Genomic DNA, 22885 nt, shown 5'->3' with positions numbered 1-22885 from the left:
GCTAAGTAATGGGGTTTTTAAACTAACCTGTCGGGTACTGAATTTGATAATGAATATGGGCTACCTTTTTGCCATTTTAAACATTATTAAGGTCCAAATTTAAAAAAAATGAACAAAACCCCCAAACAAACCCAGCATTTAAATTCTGAGAAAGGCAAGATCTCATGTAGAAGTCTTGCCACCACACCGAGAGAAATCTCCGAATCACCAGACAATCCAGAGATACCTGAAGGAAAAGCCAAGGCAGAGTGCTGTAAAAGGAAAGCAGGAATTTTGTCTACTACAAATACAGTTTGTGTCTGATTGATTAAGAAGCTGGAGTTGAGCCCAGAGCCGCAAGAGCCTGGTGTGTTAACTCACACCAGTATCAGACCACTCTGGGCAGGCTGGCAGCCGACCTCCAGAGGTCTCTTCCTTCTCCTCCTTCCCCCAGGCCAGCTGGAAGAATCCTGCCTGCCAGGAGTAAGACAGCATCTTTGTTAGGTCTCAGCAGCATTACTGCCTCAGCCTAGCAAAGATTACTTTAAATTAATCTCGTATAGTTCTATTAGTCAGCTTTAAACGATGTTCCAAATATTCTCAGACTATTGCTATTTTACAAACTAATGCCTGTGCATTTTATCAATTTAATGCCCAGTCTAAATCAAATAATTTAAAAAAGATATAATGTGGTCTGAAAAGCACATGTCTCAAAACCAGAATCAAATGTAATTTAAAGTATGAGGGGAGGAGGGAATTCCAAAGAAAGACAAGAGCTGAGAAAAGCACTATTGAAACTGAGGTAGCAATATGTCTAATACTAAAGGTTTGTGGGGTTTTATTTTGACATGCCATATTTAATGATGTTTATTTCATTAAATTTATTTCAATAGTGACATTTTGAAGCACTTTGTGCAATATTTACAGGACAATTTCAGAGTCCTTCATTAATTCAAGACTAAATGATACTCTGAAGAGACTACTTGATTGCTCATTTTTCTTCATACTACCATTTCTATCAAGCTATCATCATCGTTATTTTACTAGTCTCAGGTAAAATTTAAATTCAGCTTTTAGAGGTTTTTTCTTCAGAAGGAAAACAATACCTCATTTAATGTACGAAAACTCTTCCTGACCTGCAGCATTACACCAGACATGCTGGTGAACTGAATGTGCCCAGGACTTCTGCATTCTCTGTCCCCCAACCAGCAAGTGACTGACCTTCCTTGAGACTTTTCTGGCTGTTCACCTCAAGGCATTCCTTCTCCTTCAGTGGCTTAAGATCCCCTGCAGGCAAGATCTCGGAAAAGCCCTGCTGCTGTTTCTTGGAGCTATCGATCATGGTGGGAATCCTTTAGAATGGCAATATCCACCAGAGAAAAAACGCAGGCCGTAGTGGGCAGCGGTGCAGTGCGGTCCGCACAGGGCCCGGTGCGGTGTCCTACGGCAGCAGCCCCGGCGCCGCCGCGCCGCCCATGGCGCTGCCCCTGCCCGCCCGCCCCGGCTCGGCTCGGCTCGGCTCGGCTCGGCTCGGCTCGGCTCGGCCCGGCCCGGCCCGGCCCGGCTCGGCTCGGCTCGGCTCGGCTCGGCTCGGCCCGGCCCGGCTTGGCTCGGCTCGGCTCGGCCCGGCTCGGCCCGGCTCGGCTCGGCTCGGCTCGGCTCGGCCCGGCTCGGCTCGGCTCGGCCCGGCCCGGGTCGGCTCGGCTCGGCTCGGCCCGGCTCGGCTCGGCTCGGCCCGGCCCGGCTCGGCTCGGCTCGGCTCGCTGTGCCCGCTCCCAGCCTGCAGCCGCTCTCACGGCGGCCACCGAGCATGTGAAGCACAACTCTCAAACCCCGCCTCTCTTCCCAGACAGACACTCCCCCTTTCCCTTTAGTTACGCTCGCTTCCTCCGCACATTGGTGTTTCAGTATGCAGTTCGGTGGTCAATCATCTGACAAAGAATGAGTCAAGCGGTTAAAAATAAATCCAGCAGTTGCTGGAGCAGCATTCGCTGATACCTAAGAAAACTACTGCTGAGGGCTCTCTCCCTTTCCCCCCTTCCTTCTCCCTGCCCCCACCTCAGAACACTGCTGCAGGCAGCAGAAATACTTCATCTTTGCCTGACCGGCACATTCATTATTCATTAAATTTCACCAGTAAACAAAGCTGCACAGTGGCATTTCAAAAAGTTATGTTAAGGAACCTTTCCACCCACCCCAACCCCAGGTCTAGTTTCAGAGACATTTATCTATCAGAGGTAACTGGGAAAACCAGAGATTATTTCCATGCCTTTCCTTGCAGTATGGGAGACTCTGTTCCTTGTTGTAAATATCTAAGCCCCGAGTATTTTATTATTTTCCTTTTTGCATTAGTTACACATCTCATTATTCCCAGCAGTTTCATGAGTATTTCCTCCCACAGTTTCTGATCTGCCATTCTCTGCTGCACATCCCATTTATCTTACATGAGTCATCAACTTCATTGTCAACCTGGAAGATTTCAGGGAAATGCATCTCCTCTAATTATCTGCCATTGGCCATGAGGGAATAGCAGACAAGTCTGCATTTAATTTCCTGTACTTAGAGAAAATAAACTATACATAATGTTAAGTAGTCTCTACATGTCAACCAGTAACTCTGGCAGGTGTATTTTCCCTTCCCTTTGGCCTAAAAATGCTATAATTGCACACATTTTCCACACCTCTACTATGTATTTTAAATCTTTCAGCCTGAAATTATAAAGGACATCTCCATTCAGAAAAAACTTGTTTCACTTCCACAGAATCAGATTTAGAAAGATCTATATACAATCACAAACACCTGATACAGAATTTTTTGAAGCAGAAACTAGAAAAAAAATGTAACCATCTTTTCCTCTTTGAATCTCTCTACAAGACAATCATTCAGCACCGACTCTTCACCTTTACAGTGCACTACCGGGGCAAGTGATACCACAGGGTGTGAAGCTGCCTGACCCAGCCAGCAGGATTTGGAAGCCTCTCCCTGTTTGCCTGCTGCTGGAAGAAGCGAGACCTAGATCTGCTCAGAACTGCAGCCTCAAAGGAGGCATGAGCTCACCAGGCTTTAGCAACTTGTCATAGGTTAGCAAGCATAGTCCCGGAAGGGACGTCCTTGCTAAGGGGTGCTTACAGTTTCCTCTGGGAACTGATAGAACCTATCAGCTGGCCAGTTTGAATATGGACAATTCTCTAAGCCACTTAAAGTTGTGATCACCTCTGTGATCCACATTTAAGAATAGGCAAACTCCCCCTCCAAGCTCTCTCTCGTTTCCGCTGCTGGGGCAGGCGGCTGCGGGCCCCGTGCGGGGGCCAGCGGGCCCGGCCAGGCCCTGCTTGGGCCAGGCCGGGCCGGGCCACGGCCATCCTGAAGCCATGGACCTGTTCCAGCCGTGGAACCCCCCCCACTGCCTTGCCGTGGGCAGCCGGAGCGGCTCGGCTCTCCCCCCTCTCCACTGCGATAAGAAAAATTCAACATTCCAGCTGCAAAGCTGCAAGGCCGAGGTGAGATTAACCCTTTTTATTGCTGTGAAGAGCTGAAAACCTGAGGGAAGAGAAAGAGGAGATGCTTAAAGCTGAAAGTCTGTTGTGAAGCTATGATATATCAGAGTATCCTGTTGTAATTTCATGAAGATATGGGGGGTGGAGTGTTCAACTCGTGAGCAAAAGCACCTGCGCTGAGATAGGCAGATGCTGACGCAGCTGTAATTTCATGAGAAGTTTGGACAGGGAGAGATGAACCAGATGAGGACTTTTGCTCCAAACGGGAAAGGAGAAAACCTCAGTCCCTAGAGATGCTCCCAGAGATAGTCCTAACGATGAAGATGATGAAGACCCTTTGCTCCCAGGGAAGGAGAAGGGCCTCTGTTTTTGTTTCTGAACGGCTCAACCTTAAAATTGTACCCCAAAAAACTTCAAGAGTGGACCCTCGAAAGCAGTTGCGGGAAAAGCTGCAAGTCGGGGGAAAGGACTCACACGCAGGCAGAGAGACTCCTCTTCCTAAACGGACTGAACGATATTTGGAAGTGGGCGGCTGTCTCGTTGTGATACTGTTTTCATAGCATGAGCAAGAAGAGACCTCTCTTTCTAAATGGACTGAACAAGGTTGTTATGGCAGTGGTAAACAGACTGAACATCTTAAGGGTTGTCTTTTTACATTGTCAGTGGGAGAAGGGAGGAAGGTGGGGGGAGGAGGAGAGTTCTGAAGGTGGTATAATTTTTTTTTTCTTCTTTTAGGTCTGTTAATAAACTTCTTTATATTCTTTCAAGTTTAGTGCCTGTTTTGCATTTCTCCTAATTCTTATCTCACAGCAGATAAACAGTAATGAGTATTTTGAACCAAACCACTACACAACTTCTTGACATGTAACGAGCTGACAATACAGGCAAAAAACTCTTTGCAGCATGAATGATTTGAGGCCACTCTCCCAACCTAAAAATCAGTTGTTTGCACATCATTTGCACAAAAATTATCAGCTTAAATTATGTTTTGCTTAAATACAAGCTACAGACTATTCCAATACATTTGCTTTTGCAGTGATTTTTACTGAACAGAAGAAAAAAAATACTGTGGAAAAGCTCCTTCATAAATCAAACTAACTTCCTCACTGCCTGCAGCTGAACACTTACTGTGCATAAGAAACAAAGTTACTGTTGAGAAACTCCACACATTCAGAAAATAAGAACTCAGGCAGAATACAAACACATACTGCTTAAACACACACTAAACTGACACAATCAAAACAGAATCTTACACACTTACAGATATAACAGATTATAACTCCACATTTTCATTGTGCCAAGAGAGAAGTTAAAAGTTTGGATGGATTAATTATATTCTAACAGTATAACAATACATAACAGCAGAATTTTTTTCAAGGGAAGGGTACAGTGCACTTCGCACACTCTGATTTCCCAATGATTCAGAAAACAGAATACTTTGAAATTTTAAAAATTCCATGCTGTAATGAGGAAGCGTGTAATTAAAGAACCCAGAGTAAGACATTTTCCTTCAAACATCGTATTTCTGAAGGAAGATCTATCCATTCCTATCTGTTTATAGTGCTTTATATGAACTGCGAGTGCCCAGTGGTCATGTGAAAGCTGGTCACAGTAACAGCAGTGGGGTGGGAGTGGTTCAAGCCTTCAGGAGCATTTCTCTTGTTCAGAAAAATGAGTTTAGCCAGGAGTTCGTGCTATCCACTCCTCCCCCTTTCCAAGGGTACCCACTCAGAGCAGATCAATGTGCTTCAGCTCCTTGGAGTTATGCCTAATATTCAGCTTTAAGTTCACCTCTTAGATCAAGCTTAGCACAGAGATGAATATTTTAAAAGACCTTCAAGAAGTCTTATCAAAATCTCAACAGTAAAAACAGCAAAAAACTTTAGTAAGAAAAGCAGGAATTACAGAATTTATGTAAAATAAGAATGAGGAAATTCTTGTACAGACTAGGAGAGATGATGGTCAAAACGATGCTGTGTATTTTTCATGTAACCAAATATTGTCGTTGCCAATAAATGCTATACAATATTGAATAGTTGGATGGGGGCAGACATAACAAATGAAGACAAAGACGTAACAAATGAAGACAAAGAAAAGATGCCTTTGAAGAAGAAAATAGTTCTGCTCTGGATTCAGTTATACTGTGAATATTGAGAATATCTGGATATTCTGCTCAAGGAAAAGTTTCTCTTAAATCCCTGCATGAAGAATAACATTTATCTCCCACATCGTGAAAAAATATTCCTATTCCAACAACCTCGTTTTCCCAGCAGTCTTGAATATACATTAATCCAAGCTCAATTGATAACTTGGTTTTACTGGTTACTTGAATGAGCAACAATATAGTTCTTGTATTTTTAGTAATAAGGCTTCAAAGAAAAACTAATCATCATCTCAACATGTCTGCTGGAAAAGTCTCAAGCTCTGAGACAGTTTCACAGGCACCTGGGGGCATCTCACAGCTCCCAGCTCCATAGCACTGGAACATGGAAAAGCGGATGTTCTTATAGAGGACTTTGTCAACATTCCTAAGAGCTGTATTAGAAGGAACAGAAACACTGTTAGCACGTTCCAGTACTAAATTCACCTGCTCACTACCAATAGCCAGTGTTCAAAGGTATCCTGTGCAGGTCCCATGTGAATCAAGGCAAAGAGCCACCTGTGATCCCCATTGCTGACCCACCTGCCATTTAAGGGCTCCCTCTTCCCTGCCCAATGAAATAAATTTGTAACTCCCCTAGAATGGTTCACATATGTTCTTACCTTTGCATGCTAAAGCACCACAGTGACTCCTCAGATTTACTTATGCACTTTCAAATCTGATGGTAATTTTTTAAGCTCTTATGAAGTAAAAGATACACAACAAGCTCTTGGTTTCAATGAAAATTAAATCTGTTAGAATTTGCATTATCTTCAGAGGGCAGAAGTACCGCTCATTTGAATTTCAATTTAAGTTGAATATATTGCATAAGAGTGGGTGAAATGAAGAAAAAAGGCCTCAGAATGGAACGTCTCTGTCAGTTCCATAAACCAGAATCCAGTAACATCTCATTTAATAGCAATGTATTGCACAAGTTTTTCATAAACGCTTGCTTTACATCTAAGGTCATCAGCGTTTGCTCCTTCCATTCTTCTGCAACACAGATTTCCAAGTGTTCTGCCAACCTTCAGCCTATGGAAAAAGTGTTATCTAAAAAGTGGAAGTGTCTAGTAGATCCTAACCAAAATTCCAAAGCACAGGAGGAAGCAATGCAGCCCCACGGTACCTCCCCAGTGCCTGCTTGTTTGCCTCTCACAACAGACCCTTATCTGGGTGAAGTATCAGTGATCTGCTGAGTGACATCACTGACTGGGAGCCACTGCACAACCTTATTAAACATCAAGTAACTAAGCAACAATTGCTTTAACAGTACATTCCAACTCTTCACATCATATGGAACTCATTCCTTTGCAATCCCATAAAAAAGAAAAACAAAACCAAACCAAATGCCCTCGGGTATTTAAACTCTTTCACTACCACAATAACATTTTTAAGTGGGGAAAAAAGCCTAATTACTCAAATATCTATTTCACCTTGGCTTTATATACACCTTGATGAATATCTTGGTGCTTTATATTGTGTTAGGATAATCTAGTTCTTGATCATGGTGTAGTAATTTCTTCACATAGGAAAATAGTGCTCTGACTACACAAACTAAAGCATTAGTTTACATAACCCCTATTATAATTAATTCTATTACTCCTATAAACATTAAGAACATTACTTCCAATTGTTAATTAAGGGGTTTTGTTTTGGGGGGGGGGGGGGGGTCTGTTCTGCCTATATTCTCTACCATTGTGGCAACAAAGACCCAAACAACGCAAATAATGGTCACCATCTACCTCAGTCACTCTTCTCAGAAAAATACCAAACACTTACAGTGATGTCAAATTTGTAAGTCTGCATGTTCTGCTTCTCTTCTCCCACTACAACCCACACAAATTCCTTTTAAGGGAGGACATATGTTGGCAGTATTCACTGCTTAAATGAAAACTACCTTCCATTTGGTCTTGTCCATATACACAGCTAAATTAATAAATATTTTTAAAGTGTGTATATAAAGTACATAAAAATACGCATTTTTGTATATGTTTAACTATACACATCTACATTTGACTGCATACATATAAATCCTTTAGAGGACAATATTTAGTCACCCATTGTGCTACCTATGATTTGCAAAAGATGCCTACAATAAGTGCTGCACACCAATTACCAGTTCTGTTTGCTCCGTGTTACTTTCTTGTAGTGGCCCTGTCACAAGGTGACACTTCAATGATAACATTTGCAGTTAGGATTTAGTTCTAACAACTTAAAACAATTATACAATGGAATTTAAAATTAACTCAACATTCTTTTCAAGCTGTGCATTTAGTTATGCACAAAGAATTTCAAGAAAAAAGGTCAGAATAAGACAGTTTGATCAAGCAATCTCTTTAAAGGAAAACATGCTTTCTGTATCTCCTGTAATCACTCAAATGCCAAGCCCTCAAACAAGATTTCATATATACCAGATGCCTTGAATTGAGTCAGTCACAGGTCATGTCTCCTGTGTTAATCTCTTCACAATAAGCAGATAATTAAAAAAAATAATATCTATAAATCAAACTAAAATGATGGAATGTTTATTTAGAAGTTTACCAAATGGAATGACCCTGCTGGAATTCTTTCATGTAGCCTGTGAAAATGTCAGAATATATTCCATTTAAGAGGTCACAGTCCCTAGAGATCTCTGAGTTTTGGCTTGTGTGTCTTTTCACATGCTTTAATATTTGAAAATTGTTCCTTGTAGACACTGACTGATGGCCTGGGAACGCTAGGATTGTGGGAACTGGCGGTACCAATGACAAAGACAGACTTACTGGGAAATCAGTACCTACTCAGTTTGCGCTCTCATCTCGGAACAGATAGGACAGCATTCAAATATTTCCAGGGAGACCAATGGACATTTGTTTTTTCTACTGACGTTAAAAACCAAACAAAACCCCAAAAACACGCCCCCAAAAAACAGAGCACTCCCAAAAAAACCCAAAGCATAGAGCCAAATATATATTAATTACAATATGCTGTGTGTTTTTACCAAAGATGATTTAGTAGAATATTTGCATGGGATGTTCCATGGGCTATTAAAATCTTAATGCAAAGACAAACCCCAGAATCACGGAGGCTGGCAGCAGCCTCTTGAGATCGCCTGGCCCAAGCCCTGCTGGAGCAGGGTCAGCTGCAACAGGCTGCCCAGGACAGTGCCCAGTCTGATTTTTAGTATCTCCATGGGTGGAGATTCCACAGCCTCTCTGGGCAACCACTGTACACACACACACATTATTTATGCACTACACTAAAAATGCACACACACATTTCTACTGTAAATTTATACAAACTGTCCACTTCTTTATCTAGATAGGTCTGTCAGGATACACTTCCCCTGAAGTCTGGTTTTGTGGGGGGTTTTTATGTTTGTTTTGCTGATGTTGTTGGGGGGTGGTGCTGTTAATCAGAGTATCTGCATGCTGTTTTCCAGATCTCACTGCTTTCAGCTTAGTGATTATGAAACTGCTGAATTTAAGACGACATTTTCAATTATTTTCTGTGCCAAGCTATTACTTTAATCAGAACTAAGTTTTCCATTTTTTGTCTCTAGACTTTCCACTAGCCATTTTTCTACACTGTGTCTCTCCCAGCTCTCTCAAGAAAATAAATTCTAAGCACAGTGACCTACCTATGTATCATTACAAGAGGAAAAAACACACCTAATCACTGATGTTAGAGGAGTGGAGAAAAACCTGTCATATACAGATGCAAGGAGAATGTCCTGAATGTCACCTGATTCCCTAACATCAAATTTGGAGTTCAAATCTATTCATTGCACAGAGGATTGAGGATTTGTTCAGAAGCCATAAAACTATGCCAAGAATGTATGTTACCAGTGCTACATACTGAGGGAGTACAAGATAAGAGATAACAGGCAAACTAATATACCACAACTCTTTTAGATGCCAGAAAAATTCCCTTGGATCATCAAATTTATTTAAGTAATACCATTAGGTTAAGTGGGATGTGGATTTCATTCAGTTATTTTAAGAACTGTGTCTCCCAGCTGACTTGACTGGTCCCTTAGGAGGACTCAATATACACCATTTGGAGTATTTGTTTTTGTTTGGGTTTGTGTTGGGTTTTTGTGTGTGTGTGTGTTCCACCTTCCCCTGAATTCCCCACAGTTCCCCACGAGCTCTCCAGCACCAAAGGAAGCTGCAATTCTCACTTGACCTTCGGTGTGTCTGGGTCTCCGCTCCTGAGTGTCCCTGTTCTTACGCAGCCAGGGGCATTGCTTTCTTTGGGCTGATTTATGCTTATTGAGATTTTACCAGTCTTGCTTTAAGATGTTCACTGTCCCAAGGCTATTTTCCTATAAAACATCCAAGACTTGGTTCTTCTCTCAATTAGCCCAATTCGGCAGGAGAACAGTTGCTGCCAGCCATGGGAGGCACAGCACCGCCTTCTCTACTCTCCTCCAGTTCATGATACACAACCCCAAAGAGAAGCAGAAGCAATCCCGTTCCTACACTGACTCTGAGTTTGGAGGAGCAGACACCTCACAGTCCCCACCACCTCGAACAGAACTGCTTCTCTACCACGAAGAGGGCAGGGAACGGGCACACTCCCCTTCTGACAGGATTTATGGCCAGATGCAGAGCTGAAGGGCAGTCAGTGGCCTGGACAGGAGCCAGCCACTTATCCACCCATTTTTCAAGGACATAACCAGGCTCCCACCTGTGGATGACAACTGCACAAGAGCAACTTACATGTCTCTTTTTTCAGAAATTAGTAGCCACTGTGACAAGAAGATTTTGGCACAAGGAGATAGTCAAGGAAGCCGCTGCAGAGCCAAGAGAGGTTGCTGTAAAACACAAGCTCAGAGCCTTCTATTTTACGTGTACCTTGAAATAATGATTGCATGGCTCCTCATACCCTGACCTTCACAGCTCCCTCTACCAGCCAAAGTGGTATGCTCATCAATTCTGGAAAAGTACTAATTCAGCATGCAAAAAAACTCTGGTCATGCACTGCTTCCTTTTTTTGATTGGTATCTACATGTGCAATCTCTTCCCATCATTTGGCTCTGAAACAGCAGGTTGGAAAGCTGCAGGCAGCATCATTCCCATCCACCCTCCTGCTGTCAGCAGCAGACAGCCTATCCTTGCCTCCCTTGCCACCTCCTGGCTCTCAGACAGAAGCTCGTGAAACTGTGGTACAGTGTGTGGGCAGCACATTGTTCTGACTGGTACTTGGGCTGTGCCACGCTGCTGCTACTCTCATCAGCCTTCCTCCACTGCAGCCCAACTCAGCATCCAGTCATCAGTCTTCTCCCTCCTGCTTCCAATGAGCCTCCTCCATGGCACTCTTCCCTTCCCCCAAGCTGTCCTTCCTAAGGACACAGCATCTTGCCTAAAAAGCACATACACTGGACCCAGCCTGGCATCCTTCAGGCAGGGATGCAAACCCAGAGCCTGTTTACCAAACTCCTTTTTTGTGAGCAGCCCCACTGCTCATGACAGGGACTGTACACCCGTGGTTGTCATGAGACTGCCAGAATCACAGACACATCTTCGTCATCACTCAGGAGGTGACAAGTGTGAAAAGCAGAACCAATGAAATGGTAACTTTTGCTGCTTTTTAGCAAGTGGAACAAGAGTTGGCCTCCAGAGAAACAGGCACGATAAGACACTGCAATATACAGGGCACAGGTTTACATGATCAATGTGCTGTATGTGCTGCCTAATTATCCAGAAAGATACAGACTAACGAGAACCTGAAATTAGTTTCATTAACAATCCAGTATTGCCCACAGCCATGAACTTGAAAACAGCTCAAATGAAATAGGAGAACCTTAAAATTGTGACAGTCCAGGAGACCAATATACAACATCCACCTCTCAAAATTATCCATTTGTCTTTATTCAGGGAGTAAATACCTGCATGTAGTAAGTGACTGGAAAAGCTTAAGCTCCTAATGCATTCCAACTGTTTTATTATTGATCTTCTGCTGGAAGTTAAAACCTCTTCAACAGAGTTGGCACAGCATATAAATGTTCCTTTGTAAACTCAAGGGACAATAATTCCACTGCAGCTTAAACTAACCATGAGAATTTGCAGCAAACCCACTGAACTGTGCCCACCCAAACTCTTACACCTGCTTTGCTCTGTGACTGGGATCTCTGGGGCAGAGGGCAGGGGAGAGAAGGAAAATGTGAAAAAGGAGAAGGTAATAACAGCTCCAGTGACTGCTGGCTCACCAGGCATGCTGTGATTACCTCCATGGTAAACAAAACCAATCCAGAGCAGAAGCCTCCTACCCTTGCAGTGACATTGGAAAAGCTGGAAACACGGTTTCTGTACTAACTTGTGCAAGTCAGCTTAACAACACTGCAGAACAACACTAGAACAGTTCAGCCTTCTACTGGACTACTGCCAAAAGACTAATTCAAGTAAACAAAGATTTAAAGGATCACTACCAAAGCTCACAGTAAGCATAATGCTTCCTGCATAAAAATATCCAACCAAAAATACCCTGAAACACTTCAGAATTTTTTTAAGTGCCACCGTATTTCTGTGAACTGCAATCTCTTATGCTTATTCACTTTATAATGTAGTCACATGCTAAAATACTCTTGCAAATATCCAGTGTTTGGTAAAAAGTAACAACAAAGACCAAATATTAAAACTACTTTTAATTTGAACCCATCAAGTTCAACATTCACTTTTACAAATCTTCTTCTGACTTTCATCATTTCTACAAAAAAAAGTGTTTCTAACCAAATTAACCAAAATTACTAAATCTGAACTTATAGCTAAGCAATAGTTTGGCTGCTCTGGAGGTTTGACATGACACAGATCAATGACACCACATCCATTTCAGTTTTACAGGAAATTAAGAAAAAACAATTTTTCCAGAAGTGTACTAATATTGAATTAAATTTTCTGGGATAGAATGTGAAACATTAATTATGTATTATTTTGCAGAAAAAAACCCCTGTTCTTGAAAATTATCTCTTTTTTTCTGATAATAATACAACTCTCAAAAACATTTCATAAATACTTGTAGTATACACCAGCTGTAGTTTTAAAACTACTTAAAAATCTACACAACTCCATTGTAGGCCCCAGAGTGTGCCCGCTGGTTCTCCAAGAGCTCTCCTGGCGCGTGAAGCTCCCGGGACAGCCTTCCCAACCCCTGGCACACCTGGACGTGGCAAGAGCAGGCGAGGAGAGTCCCTCGCGGTTCCGGCGCGGCCCATCCCCGTGACCCCGCGCAGGCCGGGCACTCACCATTCTTGCGCTCGGTGAGGGGCGGCAGGCAGGGGCTGGGCTGCAGCGACAGCCCCCGCAGCTCGTGCGCCACGGCCTCGCTGTGCGGGCTGGGCGCCAGCCGCGCCGGGGGCCCGGGCTCGTCCTCGCCGTCCGCCGGCCCCGCGGGCTCCATCCCGGGCACGCCTCGGCGCTCTGCGGAAACAAGGCGGCTCTGGTCACACTCTGCTCCAGCAACACCGAGAAACGCTTCAGACACTGCTTTGCCTACACATTTGGGGTATGGTCAGTTCCTTCGCACGCAGAACTCAACTTCAGAATTACACAGGCATTACCTACTGATTTCCCACAAATACTACGGGTTGGAAAAAATACAGTCAGGGAATGGATGTAGAGGCAATTTAACAGAGAAGCAGGACAGTTTCTCTGCTCACTGACAAAAATCAGCCAGTATTAACCCTCACGATGGATGTTCAGAAGCTCCCGTGCCCCACCCTGTGCCCTCACCCGCGTATCAGCACAACATCCCCTGTTTTCAGTAGCTTCTATTAGAGAATGCTGAATAAATATATTGTACTAACATACAAATGGCTTTTAGTATTTTGAAGCTCTGCACAACTCTCCTTCAGATCTCAAATCAACGTTAGTATTAACACAGGACTTCACCAAAGGACTGTATGAGAACTAGTTAATCCTCAGTCTCACCAGCAAGGAAGACATTTGGCCATGAATATTTTAAAATTAATTTTACTGCGCACTAGTTACTTATTGTTAAAATACTTTACAGAGTTAAATAAAAGTCCCAATTCATTATTTCCTTCCTTTCTGTCATTAGTGTGGTACTTAATCTACAATAAGGAGAGACAGAAATATGAATTACTGGTACTGCCTTTTTATAACTTAGAGAACTATCAAGTCATTAAAATTCCAATAAATCAATATGGACTTCAATGAAGTCCTGTCCCTGGATTCTCAGAAACTTGAATGATATGAAATATTAACAATTCCAAAAGATCCATAAAAACGAAGAAATGCCTTATTATTGTGAGATTAAAAAAAAAATAATTCCTAAGAAACACAACTGCTTGCCATAGTCAACCTTAAATTTCAAACTTCAAATATTCTGAATATAAACACCACATGTGCTGGTGTGTGTATTCAAAGGTTTTTAAAATGCAATATATATTTCAATGATTAATCCCAAAATACTTCAAATGTTAACATGATATTTAAAAATCCAAGATGACAAAAAATTATCATGACCACCAAAGAATGGCCTACACTACAAAAGGGTAGAGAATCATGTTCTGAAAGTGTGAATTGAAAAATAAGAAATACAAGCAAGTACTGCTTGATATACACCTAAATAGAACAATTATCATGGCTAAGTGCATATTTTTCATTATTTTCCCTAGTTACAAACTGGTGCTTTCACATTAAATGAAGACACATTAACTTACCGTTATGCAAGATTTTTTTCTTTGTTCTTAGCTTTTAGAAGCATAATTTACTCAGCTCTCACTCGATTTCCTGACATTACACTCTCCTCAAACTCCCACTCACCCATACAAATTAAGTACATTATTAACCAAGCAGGTCTCTTCAGAGCAGAATTTAAGTGAAAATGTAGCTGCTTATCTGCTCATATTCACAGCATTTTATCCACAATTTACTAGATATGAATTGTCTTGGAGAGACTTTTCAAAGAGATTAAGCCACATGAGCTGTATTCATGCTTTCAAACCCAGATGAAATTAATAGAAACACCTTCTTGTACTAAAGGTTTAGCATGTGTTGTTCTGCAGGTCAGCTTTGACTAATTCTTTTCCCCATGATAGATAACTAAACATCATGCTTTGAACGAAACCAGCTTGACTTTCATCACTTCTACAATGCACTGCGGAATTGGTAACGTGTCCATCTCTTAATTTTTGTTTCAGGAATGTACAGAAATGTGGGTTTATTGTCCAGATCCAACTGAGAACACAGCATGCAATAATTAAATTATGTTGACTGCAGCACAGCAGCACAACTCAAAAGTAGTTTGACTTCCCACACAAAATGTGCTTCATCTATGGTTTGAGCAATTATAAAATAGGTTGGAAGGGACCTTCTGGAGGTCATCTTGTCCATCCCCCCGTCCCATGGGATTACCAGATCTCAGGAATTTGTCTTGTCTGAAAATCTCCAAAGCAGGTGATTTCACCATCTCTGGGTAACCTCACTATGAATGCTTTGCCCACCCCTTTCACACAATTCTTCCTGCTGATAATGACTCTCAGTTCACTGTGGTTTCATACAGTACATGAATTTCGTCATTAGGAAACCTCTAAATCCACAGTTCTCCAGTGCAGAACTCTAACCCTAACTTTAAACTTTCCAATTCACAGTAAAGTAACAGGCATTGCATTTCCCTTCTCCTAAAGGCTGCTAAAAACCTAGGTATTTCCTCAAATGATCCTTTAACACTAGAACAACCCTATTGCTATGTTGCTACATAATGTTTGAACAAAAGACACTCTAGAATTCCCAGAAAGTCTAAATTCCTCAAATTTTTTACTCCTATCTCAAATCACATTTTGCTCTCATTTCTTTTAATTATTACTTATGAAGTGCTGCTGTATCAGACTGCAGAAATATTTCTGAGCTAAGAACAACAAATTCTCTTAACCCTCCCCAAAAAGGAAAACACACATCCCCACCCAACATTTATAGGGGTTTTTTGTACAGGGGAAAAAAGTCAGTGACCTACATCATCAACATCTAGCTTAGATACACTAGGATCCTTACAGCTCCTTACTGAATCAATGAACAGAACTTCTAAAAAATATTATAAAGATGACAAACTGAAAACTTGCAATAGAAATATATAAATAATTAATGTGATTCTTAGCTCTTGTTCTATTAGAATCTAAAGAATTCAGCTGTTCAGCTTTCTGAAGACAACTCCTAAAGTTGGCATCCATGAAATTACTAGTTTGTTTTTGGCATAAGGTTTTCCTTATCAATTGACAAACTAATCTGGAAACTTAAAAATTACTTCCATAAATACCTTTCCAAACAAATAAACAAAAAAGAAATAAATGAGGAAAAAAGACATTTCTTTGTAAACATCTTTTTACACTGCTGCATGTATGAGATAATAAACCATTACCATTTTCTAGCACACTCATTTTAACTGCTCCAGATGAATACAACAGGCTACAGCCAGCAGCATTTACTTCACATGAAACTCAACTAAAGATATGCAGAATGTCTCCCATCTATTTTCAGACTTCAAAAGCCATTTCATTCTCATGTTTCTAATATAACTAGTTGTTTGTACATTAACAATTCAAACACAAAAACGAGTAGTAGAAAACATTAGTTCACCTTGTTTAAAATCAAACCCTGTACAATAAACACTTTCTCCAGCAACCATATGCAAAACTGAGAAACCTCTGATTTAGAATGTAAAGCACATGATACTCTCATATTTTATATTAGATAACAATTTGCCTCCTCTTTCTCATTTCTTTGAAGCCTCCTCAATCTTGAAGAATTATTTCATGTTTGCCATCTGCATTTACAGATGGTAACCATTATCTGTGTAACCCCTGACTTGAAGCAGACCTATACACAAAGTATATTAATAACATAACTGAAACTCAACAGTAAAAAAACATGTACAGGAAAAACAGAATTTAAAAAACCCCATACTAATACAAGTTTCAGTATCCTACTTTGCATAATCCAAGAAAGCACCTTTTATACCAGGCTGATCTTACAGAAATCAGTTGTCACTTCAGGGGTTTCGGCTCCCTTCCTTGAAATTAAGAAACCTAAAGTTGTGTGAGCCATCACTCTGCTAGGTATGAAAACCATTTCTCCTTATGAACTGTAGGAAAGCATAATACCAATTTATTTCTGGCAACTAAAAATACATTTACTCAATTGTTCTAATAGTCCAAAATTATTTCAGGTGGTTGTTTTTTGGTTTTTCATTTTAACATAGAATTCAGCAAAATGTTTAAGAGTAGTAAAGTGAAAACTAGAAAAAAGGTATTTTCCTACTTAGTCTTTAGAATACATTATCAAAATACAATCTGCACCAGCACTGCTAGGAAGGCTTCGGTTCGCATTTCCCCGACAAGTACACAGGAACAGTGTTCCAGTACTGGCAAACCAGAACTCCTGTACAATGTATGATCCTTATGTAAGTGTTCTCACAGATTGTAGGTGGTTGCTATCTTCTTAACTGCTGAAGACAAATGCTCTTTTTATTTTTAAACATTTTATCTTCAAAAGACAAAATGTATTTCCTTGGAAAAATCATATAAGGAGGGAAATACATATTTCCCTGCTACTTGAGACACCAGAACTGGTATTTTATTTGGCACAAACTGTGAAATCTGGATGACACTTTGGTAGTAAATCAGCTTTTATTTTAGCAATCTGCTGGAAAATAACAGTTCAAGAATCATAGTACATTCAAGCTTTGGCCAAGTCAACTGGCTGACATTAACACTGCTCAACCACTCACACCTGCAAGGAACCTGGGTCACTATATACATTGCAATATTGAATTGAATTAATAGTCACAAGATATTAGCAATACCAGTTCCAGGATTTACAGAATCATGGAATGGACATGAGCATTCGGTTTCTCCATTTATAAAACTCAGTAAAATTTAAAACCAGCAGTTTGTAATACACCAGAATCTTCAGTGGGGAGGATACTAGAACTGTAAAATGTTGGGTTTGTTTTTGTTTTTTTTACTTTTTTCTTCAGTGTATCAGAAAACACTAAAAAAGACCCTTAAGAAGTGTAAGATCCAGCAGGTTAACTAACAGCTGCCAAGGAAGGCCATTGCATTAAGCTCTCTAGTCTCCCTCTCAGTGCCTGGAAAGACTTGGAGATCTGTGCAGTGAGAAGAGTGATTTCTGACACTGAGGCCAATAAGCACATTGGGGGCTGTTATAGTTTCAAATATTCCTTCCATTTGAGCACTGGGCATTAATGATTTGTACCTGAGAGAATGTGAGAAGTCACAGTCTGACTTGGCAATTCCCATCACCTCTCATGAAGAAGGACAAGGACTGTGCTTTCAGAATGCAGCAGACCCCTACCAGTGCCTACACAAGCCTACAGCAAACCTCCTTCCTAGGCTGCAAATTAGTCCAGTCCCAGTCCAGACCCTTGGAATGCTCAGTATCTCCTTTCTTCCAAGGATCAACACACATCGGACTTGAACATAAACAAAGGAGTCGGGAACATTCAGCTCACTGAACAATCTGGGAACTGGAAGCTACGGGAGTCACTTCCCGGAGACAAGCCTGGGGATGAAACACCCACTCCAAGGAGAGGGAGAGATGCAGAGTTTTAAAGGATGGCTCCTCTTGGCATGCTGCCTTATCAGCAAGGGGTAAAGTGAAAATAAAGAAACAAATCATGGTCTTGGCTGCAGTCTCTATCTCCATCTGTTCCTGGAGCAACACCAAAGGGAGGCTGTGCTACAAAGAGGGTACCGCTCCTCAGCCCAGCCACAGCGGCTGCCCGGAGCTCAGGAACGCCGTGAAGGCTGCGCTGGCACGAGCCCGATCGGACGGGCACAGCTTCACCTCTGCTGTCCTGACACCCATCGTGCAGACACCATCTTAGTGCAGCAGGTGAACTTTGACATGAAAATTGACATTGAATTATTATATTGAAAGAGAAACTGCAATCCTACAGTGTCGATAAACTTAATTAATTAAGTTTTGTGGTCAAATACAGGGCAACAAGGATTTAAATCATACAGCTATTTTTATGAAGGTAATTATACAAAAGCAGAAAAAGATGAGAAATAGCAGCAGCTGACTAACCATGAGTAATCATCTTGGATTATGCATTATTAAAAACTCACTATTACTATTCATTTCTTTAAAAAACAGTGAGCAGAAGTATTTGACAAAACTGAGGTCCTGTCACGCTTCTCACCATACCAGTACCTGGAATAACATGTTTCTTCCAGGAGCACAGAATCCTCCTGGACTGGGCTGGTCAATACTGCAGAAAAATGTCCACTTCTATTAAATAACTGAGATTAAATTTTTGTAACTGTCTGCTCTAGCTAAATTAAAACCACTGAATACACACCAAAAGACCTCCAGAAACTCATTTAACACTTCTGCATATTTTGATGACAATGCTACATTGATATTCTCTTTACTAGTTCTTCAAAGGAAATCTTTATATCTTTGGACTGATCAAAAAATTAAAAATAAATAAGCTACTGACAAATGGACATTGTACACTAGGTAATGTATAGTAAATTACTTGTATCTGGACAGAGGCTGGGGATGAGTCAGGAGAATCCCTGATGATACAGTCCCTCCAGTGCTGCCTCCAGGCAGGAAAAAAAAAAGATCACAGTAATTGGTAACGGGAGCTGTGCCCTGCTAAGTGCAAATGAATTACCCGACAGTGTGGGGCTGTGAGGAATAAAGGCAGCCTCCCACAGCTCCATTAAAGTGTGGGGAAACTAAAGCCTACCCTGTCGCTGTGTAGGGCCATAGAGATGATTTATCTATTCTTTTCTCACATTACTGCCTTCTCAAACTAACCTGTTCAAACAAGAGTTGGTGAAGTCTTCTGGGCTACACATAAACCTTCATTGGAAAGAATCTACCTCATAGCAATGTTGAGAAGTTTAGCGTTTAAATACCTTAAGGTCTCATACAAATGTTTTAAGTAGTTGTAAATATTACAACTATCTTCTGTATTCACATTTCAAGGCCTTTAAAATGATAATAAGAGAATTTATTCAAAATGCTAAACTTCTTACAAATATTTTAAGTAAAGCAAGCAAAGGTTCAATATGCACAATATTAATGACTGAAACAAAACTCATACCTTCAGATGAAAGTGATGTTTAAATTGTTAAATCTTCCTTTAAGAAACAGTTGTGAAACTCTGCAGTGTGCACAAAAATCAATAAATCAGTCTGAGGAACCAAACAAAAAGTAAAGTCTAAAATTAGCTGCCTCTTAAAGGTAATACACAGTCAACAATCTCCATCTTCAAGGAGAAGTCTGAACTACTCTGCTATTTCACCCTGTGAGAGAGAGATGCTCACCTAGGGAGCTGTTTAAGACCAAGCATGGAAGCAAACATCCATTAACCCATCCAGATAACTCAGGACACCTTTTAATTTACCTTTTACCAATAATACTTTTACCAATAATACAATACTTACTAAGCAGAAGCTAAGTTGTGCTAACTTTCTGTGTTTGTAGCAGAGTTCATACAGATTTGTGCTGAAAACTCTGAATCGTGAGAGGACGATGAATTATTTCATCTACAGCTGAGTCCATCTTTTCTAAGAGCTGCTGTCTGAGCACTCAGCAGCAATCAGAATTCTGACACAATACTTGGAAGTGTAAAACACGTTGTCCCATGACTTGTAAGTGAAGGACTTCAGACACAGTCCTCAACTACTTTTTACTTTTAATCACCTTATGAGCAGACATAATTTGATTTAATCTCATCTTTTCTGTGGATATTCGTAATAAACAATGCTCCTATGAAGGCAACATTAATTGGTTCAGCTGTATCAACGTGATTAAATAAATACAAAGCTGTCATAGCACATATCCTCACTAGTTCTATTAAAATAAAGAGCTTCATAAAAATACTTAAAACTAGATAGGCAAAACATGAAGTAGTATCTTGTTTAGATGTTACACACACTATATATGGAAATATGTTGTGTGCAAATGCTCAGAAAAATCTAAACATGACATTCCTATTTTTCAGTCTGTGAAGATGATGTTGATTGTCAATATTCTACATTTGCTTTAATACTCTAATTTAAAAAGCTGATATTAATACTGGCAAGAAGTACATTTAGACTCAGTTTACAAAGCAACACTAGATCAGTGTTTCTTTGCCTTGCTAAATTTAGGTGTAAAAAAGAAACCAACCCAACAACAACAACAACAAGCTATCTGCATTAGTGTGGTGTGCAAACATGATGCTTCTAGTTTCTAACCCTCATAAATGTCTACATATTTAAATTAGATTCATTTTTTACAATGAAACATAGTGACATATGATTTCAGAAGCAACTTATTTGAGCTCCAATTAGCAAAAAATCCGAAGTTCTTAATTTCAGTTTTAATACAAAGTGCTTTGCAGTAGTGTTTGAATAATTGTGAGATCAACTCAGATTAACCTGCCCAAAAGCAAGTTCAGTTCTTCTGGTCTATGACAGAACTTTGTGGAAGGAAATAGTAAGATCCTATGTGCTCCATGATTTTCTGTGGCCAGCAAACATAAGGTGTAGCCAGAAGAATCTATTTGTGTAATTGAAGTTGCCAACACATGAAAAAATCAAAACCCGAGTGTTTGCTTTGGTATTATAAATGCACATGGATAGCTCAGTCAATAATTAGTAACTTTTATCAATGAATTGAATCATAATCTTTCACAATTCCTCTGTGTGTTCAGATACCTTTGATAGCCAAAATAGTGATCTATCTTAACAATGAATGATGGTAGAGCTCTTAAGGCATTTCAGGAAAGGTTAGATGACTCCATGATTTCATTTGTTTGCTTGGATACTGTGAGATGTTCCCATTTATGACTAAGCTGCAGGTGCTATTATGTTTATTTTACTGCCTGTAAACCAAGCCCTTGAACTGAACAAAGCAAGGAAAGCACAAGGATTCAAGTCAAAGAGGAAGGAACTACAGGACTGCTTCCCATTGAACGTGCTGTTTTCTACCTCCCATCGTAAGTGTGACTGAACATTGCACAATCATTTCTATTAGATGAAATTTCTTGAAAAATCTATACTTTGCTTCTTTTTATATCTACACACTGTTACAGAGATTAGCAAAATTTTATTAATGTAATATTTGGTATTCTCTTAAAAAATACAATCAACTCCTATTGGACAGAATTTAACATACTATTCACATTCAGCAATAAACTAAGTGCTAATTAGACATTTCAAAATAATGTAAACATAATTAGAGATTGCAAGCAATGACAGTTTAGAGGATCTTGCAAAAATCAGAATGATTATGTCTGAGCTGAAATTCAGTGACATGTGCAGAAGGTCCTCAATTAAGCAGTACCTACTCACAACCTTAGGACAACTAAGAAAACCTCTCTTTCACAAACCTTTTGCTGCATATTGACTTGGACCAGCACAGCTACTGTAAGGTATTAACAATGCAAACAATAACTTGAATTAGCTCCCATGGAAACCAGTAACTTGTTGCTCCCAACTTCTGAAAATAAAACTTTTCGTATTTAACCTGCTAATGGACAAAAGAAAAACTGAGAAGGTGACAGATTAATGTTTAATTAAAAAAAAGATAAAAATCAACTTGCAGTACATCTTAAGCAGTAGCTATTTACTGTGCATTCTTTACCTGATTTGCACCAAGTGCTAAGAGTTCATCTACAATATTCTTTCCAGTTTCTTACTTCTGATCATGTAACCACCATGTAAAATCATGGCAGAGCCTTACCACATGTATTTAACTGTCTCAAATTACTGGTTTTACTTTAAAGTTATTAGAAATATTTAATCTTCTCCTCTATTCTATTTCCTTTAACTAGAAAGAAAACAGAGGCCTGGTAGCACACAATTGATGTGTCTGGTTTACAAGTTCATGGGACAATCTCTTCAGCAATTTAGCCGACATGCAGTGACAAATTTTGAACAGCAACAAAAGCACAATTAAGGGCTAATTAAAGGTGGTGGTGAAAGTATTAAGATTATTTTTTTATAGTACTGCTGTCCTGCTTAGACAAAACCATTTTTGGTGAGCTACAACCTTAGATTCTGAAGGCACTCCTGGAGTTCCCAAAGGTATCTCACAATTAGCTACACACATTAAAGACACATGTTCCTCCCATACCTGCTGGGTGGGTATGAATGCTCATCTTCCTCAACTAAACAGAGGCAGAGACACAACATTTTGGCAATCCCACAATACCACTTCGTGCTATTGCCAGCTCTTCTACTCAATATGTATAAATTATTCTCTCCTGTATTTTTCATTGTTCTGGAGTCACAATGAGGCCCACC

The 22885-nt window shown here is 40.3% G+C and overlaps 1 protein-coding gene across 4 annotated transcripts in view; it reads right to left on the bottom strand.

Annotated features, from left to right (window-relative positions):
* Positions 1–22885, bottom strand: part of MRTFB (myocardin related transcription factor B) — a 71990-nt gene that overhangs the window by 40228 nt on the left and 8877 nt on the right. For 3 of the 4 annotated variants that reach the window (XM_032126330.1, XM_032126333.1, XM_032126331.1), the window contains exon 3: positions 12843–13016. In XM_032126330.1, coding sequence (XP_031982221.1) covers positions 12843–12996 — 154 coding nt within the window. In that variant the 5' untranslated portion in view covers positions 12997–13016. Of the gene's footprint in view, positions 1–1200; positions 1471–12842; positions 13017–22885 lie in introns of those variants that run through there. The other variant, XM_032126332.1, reaches the window with a different exon arrangement.

Source organism: Corvus moneduloides, chromosome 16, assembly GCF_009650955.1.
Source record: "Corvus moneduloides isolate bCorMon1 chromosome 16, bCorMon1.pri, whole genome shotgun sequence".
In the NCBI taxonomy this organism is placed as follows: domain Eukaryota; kingdom Metazoa; phylum Chordata; class Aves; order Passeriformes; family Corvidae; genus Corvus; species Corvus moneduloides.
The sequence above is the reverse complement of the archived record's forward strand: the minus strand, read 5'-3'. Positions and strand labels throughout refer to the sequence as shown.